The sequence below is a fragment of the Ahaetulla prasina genome, chromosome 9, assembly GCF_028640845.1.
Source record: "Ahaetulla prasina isolate Xishuangbanna chromosome 9, ASM2864084v1, whole genome shotgun sequence".
In the NCBI taxonomy this organism is placed as follows: domain Eukaryota; kingdom Metazoa; phylum Chordata; class Lepidosauria; order Squamata; family Colubridae; genus Ahaetulla; species Ahaetulla prasina.
Window position 1 is genome coordinate 449,477 of NC_080547.1, and position 10,049 is coordinate 459,525.

The 10,049-nt window shown below is 46.5% G+C and overlaps 1 protein-coding gene across 4 annotated transcripts in view; it reads left to right on the forward strand.

Moving 5' to 3' along the window:
- The window catches only part of ADD2 (adducin 2), a 44,486-nt gene extending 35,465 nt beyond the window's left edge, over positions 1-9,021 (forward strand). For 3 of the 4 annotated variants that reach the window (XM_058194871.1, XM_058194869.1, XM_058194872.1), the window contains exon 15: positions 2,029-9,021. In XM_058194871.1, coding sequence (XP_058050854.1) covers positions 2,029-2,339 — 311 coding nt within the window. In that variant the 3' untranslated portion in view covers positions 2,340-9,021. The remainder of the gene's footprint in view (positions 1-2,028) is intronic. The other variant, XR_009156522.1, reaches the window with a different exon arrangement.
- Positions 9,022-10,049: the final 1,028 nt, after the last annotated feature.

Genomic DNA, 10,049 nt, shown 5'->3' on the forward strand with positions numbered 1-10,049 from the left:
AAAGAGCAGCTGTCTGGAGCACTCTGGGGCAATCTTAAGCCCACCCCCCTGTGTCCAGACAGGATATTTCAAAGAGCCAGGCCATTCACTTCATTCTGCTGCAGTCATCGGCTCCATTTTTCACAGACTCATCTTCAGTCTGCTATTTCTCCCCCAGACATTGTTTCTTGGACAGTTCTCCAACTTTACAAGAATTTCTATAAATTTAAATACATACACAAAATTTTTAGCTTCCTAAGAAGACAAAAGGAGATAGTATGCAAACAAGCCAAGGAAGGAAGGTCAAAAGCTATCGGGGAGTCATCTGCCCCTTTTGTAGCTCTCGTCTGCTGGGTTTTTTTTTCTGGTGTGAGAAAGAAGCAAAACACACACTGCAATCCTGCATCTGCCCCTTCCTCCTCCTTAAAGTGCTTCAGACTTCTGACTTACATGTCACTATGTGGAGGAGGAGTTCTTCAGCCTTTCTCAGGCACAGAGCTTCGGTGGACGGAGTTCCCTGGATAGCTTCCCTCCCTCAGGGATTGTTTTGGGGTGGAGTGGGGGGGGAACAGTCGCGGGCTAGAGAAGCATTCTGCAAATGCCAAACCAGGCATCTGTCTGCAAAGGAGTACAAGGGCACCACTCAAGAGAGGTTTGCCCAGTTATCTTGTCCTTCAAAAGAAATTTTGAAAACTAATTCCTTACTGAGACTGAATTTGAACTGGCACTAAAATATGGTGACTTTTTCTGATGGTCATTGCCCATCCAAAGAAGGAAAGATTGGGGAGACCATTGGCCAGGAACTCTGCATTTCCCTCCACTTAGGGTTGGACCTGTGACCCTAGAAAGTCCTGGTCTGTGTAGCTCCTTTAGGTAGGAGGAGGAGTTGTGCTAGTGTGTGTGTGTGTCTCTCTCTCTGTGTCTCTCCTTTTCTCTTTGCCATTGTCTCATTCTGCCCCATTGTGTTTGGCGTGTTTGTCTCCACAATGTCTCCCTTTCTCTTTCCATGTGTTGCTTTCATCCAAGGAGTTGCCTCTGGTTCTGAATACTTGTCACTTTAGTAAGTATAGAGAGGCTGCTTTCCCCCTTTCCAGCTATCTCCCTGGGGAGGGAGGGGGATGCGCTGGGCAGAGCAAGGCCAAGTGTTGTTGGAGCAGTAAAGGCTCTGTGGGAAGTCATAATTGGGGGGCATGGTGATCACAGGAAGTGACTTAGCTTGGCATGCAGGAAGCTTGCAAAAGGTTTGGGGGGAGGACGGCCTTAGATGTTCTGGAGATCTACACAAGAGGAAGGAGTTAGTACCAAATGAACTCCTGTCACATTTCCCACCACAAATCCTCCAGGAGGTGGAGTGGGCAACTTCAAGAATTTCTAGAAGAAAGCTAAGAAAGAGGCTCAGCTTCATCTGCCAGAAGCCTCCGCAGCCTCAGGAGGCAACGTGCGGCTTTCTTGGTATGTGAGTCTCCAGCAGGATTTCAGCCCCCGGGGGAAGTTTGGCCCTTCTCTCCCACCACCCAACCCAATTGGAACAGTAAGGGCCTGGCGGACTTCTTGATTCTGGTCCTGCCATCCAGAAGCTTGGTTGATGCCTCTCTTTGGCCCCCAGGCGCCCCCCAACAGCCCCTCTATCATTATGTTGTGCTCTTCCCCCATCAATCACTGAGTGAGAAGGACGTTGTGCAGCAGGCTCCAAGGGCGGCTGGTTTTGTATTTCAGCCCCCTGCTCCTCCAGACCAGCAGTGCCCATGGGGGAGCGGGGAGAGCGATCCCAGGATTGGAGCCCTGCGCCTTTTTACATGTGTTTGTGCAGGGCAGACACCATCGTGGCTTTAAAAAATAAAACAACCCACCCACCCCACCTAGTTGTCCCTGCTGCAGCCCTAGCTTTTCCCGCCCCCTTCACTTTCTTAGCAAGCCTGCCAGAGGCCCAGAGTGACAAGGATCTGGTTGGCATCTCCCGCCTCAGCCTTTGGGGCTTGCAGGGCCGGGTTCTCAGTGCTCGGCTCCTCGGTGCAAACGCTCAGCACTCCCTTTCTGTCTCTTTTCAAGGTGGGAAGAAGCCGGGCAGCAGCCAGGGGCCTGCTGATGCTGCTGCAGCCGACAAGGCCGAGCCAGAGGCGGTGGAGGTCAACGGGGAAGAGGAGGAACAAACAGTTGAAGAGCACCTCAGCAAGGGGATCAGCCAGCTGACCACCAACGCAGACACCACCGAGGGCCCAAAGGACAAAACCGAGTCGGTCACCAGTGGGCCTGTGAGCCCTGAAGGTTCCCCTTCCAAGTCTCCCTCCAAGAAGAAGAAGAAATTCCGGGCCCCCTCCTTTCTGAAGAAAAGCAAAAAGAAAGAGAAGGCAGAATCCTGAGGCCCTCCCTTTCCCCACGCACGCACACCGCCTCTTCTTCTCTCCTCTTCTCCCCTTCCTCCTCTTGCCTTCTGCTGCCCCCTCCGATCTCGCTATGACATCATGAGGATAATGGGGGAAGCTTCCCCGGCAATGGTCCATCTTTTAAAAATGCCCCAAAGAGGAGCCCGGCTTGGAATGGCGCTCCTCTCGGAGCTGTCTTGTGGAGCCCTTGGGGAAGCAAGAAGCACCTGAGGCATCTCCCCTCTTTCACCCATGTCTATGGATCCACAGATGCAACCACGCTGGAGAGAAATCTGCGGGCATCTTAAGTTCCGTGTGGGAGGGAGAGGGTGCATTTCACATGCCCATCAGCCGCTTCTAGCCTGTTGCTCTTGCACAAAGGCGGGAAGCCATGGAGTGCTGCCCAAGGGCTATTCGGAGGCCCGTGGGTGGCCCTGAAGCAGGAGGGAGCTTGCACCCGTGGTGGTGGAGGGGGGGGCAGGGGGACTTTTTACACTTGTTAAATGGCCTCATCTTCTCTGAACTTCAGAAGCAGAATGAAGCTTGCATTGCAGCCGCAGCTGCCAGAGAAACCCAATATGTATTGTGGGGTAATCTGACCAGGAGGCCTTCCACCACCACCCACCTCCTTTACCTGCGGCAGGGTGACCCCAAAGGCTTTCGGAGAATCAGGTGGGTACTGTGGGGCAGCACACCCAGAGACAGGGGGCAGCGAGCAGCAGCCATCCTGGGCGGTTGCAGGAATGGTGCAATCTTCCAGAGCCCCCCTCAGGAGCCCCCCTGAAACCACGGATAGAAGCAAATCTGGGTGAGTGAAGGAGGAGTGAAAAGGGAACGCAGGAGGTTCCGTGGGTGCTGGGGACACACCGCTTGGGTGTCTTGCACCAAGTGTCTTGAGTTGGGGCAGATTCTGAATTGCATCGATGAACGTCCCAACTTCTCATCTACAACGGGAAAAGAGGGCAGGTGTAATACAAAACCATTAGAAGGGGCCAGATTAGGCAGCAGTTGGTCTGCAAGTTCCTTGCTGCTCGGCCAATTTTTGAGATCGAAAAGTTCCCTCTCAGGTAGACTGCCGAGTCTCTTCTGACCTGCCATCGAAAGGGAAATATGGAACCCCATTCTGGAGTGGTCTCAGGTGGGTCAGAAATCTGGAGTTCACCTCACCTGCATCGCTTCCAGCTATTATTCCATGTCAGTCACGTAAGTTCTACTGTGTCCATTGGGAACATCAAGAGCAAAGAACACACATGCACGCACATAGTTGCACACATGCACACACACTGCCAGTAATAATTTGTGCAATGAGTACTACTGAAATTGCAATGGATTAAGCTTGTAGAAGTAATTTCTCACTGCACTGTTAAGGAATATTGTTATGCGTAATTTATTTACTGAAGTGGTGATAAAGTTTGCTGCGATCTCATTCTGCTTTAAAGAATATGTATTCCGTGCAGAAATGGCCTTTTGCTGCTCCCAAAAGAAGCAATGTGGTGTCTAGCATGGCTCATAAACACTCGGCTGGGATACAGAGGCAGAGTTTTACTTCCCTTTGTACGACTAGTAGTGCCAGCCAGCAGAACCACCCGCTGGTCTTGAGGTGGCAGAAAGATCGTCCTTGAAAACTGCTCAAAATCTTTGTGTAGCTTCATTTCCTTCGCCAACCTTTCTGCCCCAGTTGAGATTTCACAGAGTGGCAGTCAAGGTGGGCGGGACTGGTCAGTTGGTGAACTTTTCTCTGTCAACTCTTGCCTATCCCTTAGGCCACTTTCTGTCATCCCAGCCTTCCTTGGTCTTCCCCACCTGCTTAGGCAGTGGGGCTCCATCACAGACAAAGGCTGGGCTTCAGCCCCCTCCCCCACCATTTTCCTTTCCCTTCTATTTCAAAAGGACAAAGAGGCATCAAGACCTTGCAGGATCCCAAACCTGCCTGGCAGGAGATCAACCTCCCATTTTGCTCTGTTTCTTCCTCTAAAAACAAGGCGAGGGAGGGAGCCTGAGAAATTCATGGGCACACTCGGTGCCATAAGCAGATTGCTTCTTCAAATGGGGACTTTGGGATCAAGCAGCCTTTGGAGAAAGTCAGATTGTTGCAGACCCTAATTGCTGACACCCAGACCGGCTGCAAGAAGAAAACTCCATGGGTGAAATGGAAGGAAAGATTCCCCTCTTCAGGGCTATATGGCTCTAATTTAAATTGGCCTGTTGGAAGCAGCTTTTCAGTTCCTAAAAAATAAGGGGTTTTTCCCTAGAAACTCCTAAGTGTAACCTCTCCTCCCCTTGCTTGCAAGCACTTCTAACAAAGCTGCTGAACTATTTGCAGGCTAGGAGCAGCCTGTCATGCTGACAACTGCAGTTCCAGAAATGGTCCATCTCCTAGAACTGGTTCATGGCAGGACTTGAAATAACAGGCTGAAGGCAGCCAGCCTTCTGCCTGCAGATACCTTATTCCAAGGTGCTAAAAAAATAAAATAAAAATATTACAGCTTAGCGTTTTAAAGTGGAAATTAGCATCATGGGGGGGGAGAGAGAAACTTTGCTCCATTGGAACAAATTGTGCCAGTCCTGTTCTTGTAATAAGGTGCTTTAAATGTTTCCCACAACAGCTTCAATTTCCCCAGAGAGTGTGGGAGACGAACAGCTCCCAGCAACATGAAGCAGGTTTTACAGAAAGTCTTTTAGGCCTTGTGGTTGGAATAGAAGCTGAAGATTTAAAATGACCAAAAGAAAAGCGGGGGTGAATACAACAGATAGAGCTACTTTTGCAGCTTCCATTGCCACAAGATCAAGTCCAGGCAGCAGCAGGCGGAAACCTCCACGCAAAACTATTTTTCCTGAGAGCCCAAGACAGAAAAGGGAGAAACCAGCAGCTCCTTTGAGCCAATCGTGGGGCATTTGGCCGAGCGATGCTGCAGGTGAGAGGGCAGGCCACTTGAACCCATTTCTCACATGTTCTCATACGATGGGGTTGACTTACTGGTACCTAAAAACATACAAATTGCAAGCACAGGGAGAGGATGTCCTGAGATCCGCCCTGCGATAAAATACAGATCCGCCCTTAGCTCTCAAGGTGAGGCTCTACATTCTAGAAGGGAGCTAGTTCACGTGGCAGGCAAAGATGTTGTGTTGCTCCTTTTGTGTATGTGCTTGTGGAAATGCATGCGAGGAGGCCTAATGCCATTTGGTGGTGAAACAGGCAAGCCGCCTTCTGCTTGAACTCGATGGAAAGGCAGGTTTTCTTTGTACTTCAAAATTTAAATTGGTGCTTTGCAAAGAGCTGCTCATTTCTCTTATAACAAGGACCAAATTCCCTTTTGTCAATAGGAAATTGAGAAGTAAATAATTCAGAATATGCAAAGTAAACAGCTGGAGATGTTTAGCAAAATATTAAAATATCTCTGACTTTGGTGCTTCCACATTAAGCCATTTAATGACAGGCATGTACAGAGAATCCACCTAGAAAGGGGCCGAGGGGGATTTGAGTTGCCCCCCTCTTTATGTCCCTTTCTGAGCTGTTGCTTCTGGCAAGCTATGCAGGTTGAAGAGGAGCTGCTGCTTGGTCCATGAAGCAGTTTGGACCCTCGGCTGTGGATCCCAAGAGTCAAACTCCATAATTGAAAGAAATGGGCATAAATGGAGAACTCATTACAGTTATTAAGCAAGTATTTAAATCAAACTGCACCTTCCTTCCTGATTTTGTAGCTTCAATGGCATGCCAAAGTTGAAACAACAGAGGCAATTGATTCTGAGTTTGTGTGTCAGAACAGCAGCTGAACAAATGCTATCAACCCCACTCACTACCACCCTGTTTTCACTACCAAGCAGTCCGACAAAGAATGGCCCTGTGAAATAGCAGAGAGAGAACACCAGACTAACCTCAATCTTAGTTAGGAACTCCATCTCCGGTGTTCTTGGGAAATGACCTGGGGCTCTGGCACAGTCTTTGGTCTCGTCCGTCATTCAGCTGAAGCAAAACAGTTCACTGAAAGCAGAAAATGGCACATACACCAGGTAAATAAATGAAGTACTTGCTGAATTGTCCACTGGCAATTAGAGGGATCAAGACTCTTCGGCTTTTCTAACCTGGGCTCTACCATCTCTTGGATCAATTCAATTCTGTAGCTCTTGGCAGCAGCGATCTATTCATTCTGCCATTGAATTAACCCCAAGAATGAGGAAGGCTTTTTTTCATCATATATTCCATTATTAAGTGGTGGTAAAGTGGATGCTGCAAAAATGCAAAACCTTAAGATACATTTTTTTTCCTGAGAGCTGACTGCAACAAACGGCCTGGCAATTGCTTGGCAGCATAGTTGGCTCTGGTGGCGTTTGCAGGGGCTAGTGGAGTCCGAGGCCCAGGGGTGAAGGTTTTGTAGGAAGGGATTAAACCGAGGAGCTCCTTGTCCTTTCAGAGGTTCAAAATGGGGGGAGGGCCAGCGGGAACTTGTCTGAATGCTCTCAGCAGCTCTGCGAGAGGTTCCACTCTTCTCTAAGGGGCTTTGGGGAGCCAGGGCTGCCTGGGGCTAATGGAAAAGCTAAGCGAGGCCGGTGCTAGGGGAGTCGAACTAGCTGAGGGGAGGCTTGTTTTCTGTCTGGTTAGGTAGCAGGCTTTTGCCACACATGGGCTCTAAGAAACATAGGCGAGACTGAAAGATGGTGGGGAGATTAAAATCTTAAGAGATAATCATATTAAGTCTTATTCATAGCCAACTCGAAACTCCTCTTTGTGTAAAACGGAGATTACCTGTTTTAGACCTTGGATCTTTCCTTATTTTTAGCCACTGCTCTCTCATTTTGATGCAGTTATTTCTCTCAGCTATATGTTGGATGTCAGTTCCATTTTTTGCATAATTTCTCAAAGCAAAAAATCTGGCTAAAGAGTCAAATGTTCCTTATAATATCTGATTTTTTTAAAAAAAAATCCAATTAGATACCCTTCCTCAAGCTTCATCTACACTAAATGGGTTCCTGATGGATTATAGCCCTTTGAAAATAACAAGCAAGTAAATGTGTTATTAAATACCAACGCCTCTCCTTTCCCTTTATAGGACTTGTAAGAGAGGCACTTAAGTTAGAGAAAAAGACTCCTCACTATATAATTACATGTCAATTTAGCAGTTATTCATGTATAAGTCTGTTCCCAAAAACATTTGTTTCATGTTAGCTGTTCAGGTTTGGACTTTTGAAATAACTTCAATTACTGCTGTATTGTGCAGATGATTGATGACTTCCCCCCTAATCCAGAAAAGGTGGGTGGTGTTTCTCCAGTGAAGCTGAGTAAGCCTTTTCCAAGGGATGATACAGAAAAGCTCATCTGAGCAAGGAATCCAAGATGAAAAAGTTATGCTTTTAAGTTCTTTTTCACACTGGAACTTAAACTAGACCCGGCCATTGGTGGCTCATAGCCTGGCCTCTTCACTCTTCACCTGTTCTGGCTCTCAGATGAACTTGGTGCTGATGGGACAATCTGAGGGTTTCACTGCTGATCTGGAAGTGGGCAAAGATGGGCAGGAAACACAGGCACACAAGGATGGCCTCTCTATGGTCTTAGAAATGATGCATGACTTCCAGAGTGGAAGGTATTGTGCCCTAGATCACTTTTTATATCTGCAAAACAATGTGATTGCAGAATATACATAGCTTGAGATAAAGCTAATCATCTCAACAAGGATGTTGAGACAAAACAACACTGACATTTCTAAAACAAGGAAAAGGCAGTGATAGCTTTGCTGAAATTATGATTGATATCTGACAAACATCAAACCAGAACTACTTGTAGGTTTATCTTTGTGTAGCAGGCAGTTCATTCTTGGATCGTATTGGTTAGCTCCTTTGGAGTAGTGGCTGAACTACGTCTAGTCTCAAGTCCTTGAATGTGGTCTTCCACAGGGGAGGAGAAAAAGTGGCCCAGGGAGTTTACAGGAGTTGATGGGCAACATATTCTAGCTCTGAGAAGGGCAGGAAGGTCTTTCACCCACTATCAGAGAGAGGCCCAGATTAGCCAGAAGGAAATGTAATAATAATGCAATGTGTCTCAAGTGAGCTGCAAAAATTAAATGTCTGTGTCTGACAATCGTTGCTTTAAAAGTGCTATTTAATGTTTCCCTCTGTAAATAAAGACACTCCCCACTTTGGCCTTTGACTAACATTGTAAACTCTACCTTTGAATTTTGTTATCAGGCAATCACTTGTGCAACTCAAGATTCTCTCTCATTCAATTACTCCACAAAACCATGTATTTTTCTTTCTGTACATTCATTTCTTGAGAAAATTAGACTGGCAACTTATTTCTTGATGGTTTGTGTTCCTTGGCAATTTCATAACTTCCTTTTTATATTGTACTTTGTTTCCAAACACTGGAGTAGCTACTATCTTCAAAAGAATTTAGTGAGTTAGCAGTTGAGGCCTTTCCAATGATGCCGCTTCGCCATTCTGCTTTTTGCTGCTGCATGTTTCTCCTTAAAGGTGGCTGTTCACACTCTTCTGCTTGACCGTCTAACGGTAATAAAGCAATTGTATTCTTCTGCCAAGGCGTTGGTGGCCACCCCCAACCCCAAGACTCCAAAAGTCTAGGCCAAACTGCTAAATGTCTGAATAAGATATTTCCTTAAACAGCTTTTTGTCTCATCTGATTGGTCTAAAAAGAAAAGAAAAAAAATATATACCAATAAACTTTTACCAGAATACCAAACTCTTTTGGAAATTTCTTTTTTTTATATGAACCAGCACAAGACACTTAGCCAAAAGCTAAAATATCAGGCCCATGAAAGTCTGTTTTGAAACATTAAAGGTAGAAATTCCATTTTCCAGATTATAATTTTCTCAGCTGTTGAATGTCAGGTGGTCTAGATAGTAAATTAAATTCTTCTAGTATATTCCAGTTACAAAAGGAACATTCTTTGTTGTCCTTTTTTTGTTGATGTTTTTGATGTTAGCTGTCCATTTTAGATCTTGCGATATGGTAGAAATTTGAAGGTCTCTACTGTTGATACTGTGTTGTCTAGTATTGTGAGAGATGAAAGTATGGAAGGGTTTCTCCTAAAGTCTACCACCATTTCTATGGTTTTGAGTGTGTTCAGTTCCAGATTGTTCCGGTCACACCACGAGGCTAGTCTTTCAACCTCCTGTCTGCATGCGGATTCATCATTGTCTCGAATGAGACCGATCACTGTTGTTATCTGCCTAAACATATAGAATAATGGAGTTGGAAGGGATCTTGGAGATCTTTTAGTCCAACCTCCTGCTCGAGCAGGAGACGCTATACGATTTCAGAGGGCTCCAGTCTTTTTTTAAAAACCTCCAGCAATGGGCCCCCCAAAGATTTAAACTCCATTTCCATCAGCTGTGGTCAATAAAAACGCATACAAGAGCCAAGCTGCAGACCAAAGATCAAGCGTTCCTAGTGGTATTAAGTTCCACCCAGAAAAATCCAGAAAAAGTAGCTGACCATTCTAGGAAAAGTAATGTGTGAATGCTAGAGTTCTCCTCCCAGGACATCCTTTGACCCTTTAATGAAAGCAGGCAGAAAGGGAGCAACAGTTCAGTAAAACAGACAAGGTGTCAGCCTAAAACCAGGAGCTGGCGAGTTGCTGCAGGACTTGCGGCACCTGCTTGTCTCTCAGCCAAACCCACCTCACAGGGTTGTGGGGGAAAAGAGGAGACAGGAATATTAGCCATGTTCATTGCTTTATAACACAGCGACCATAT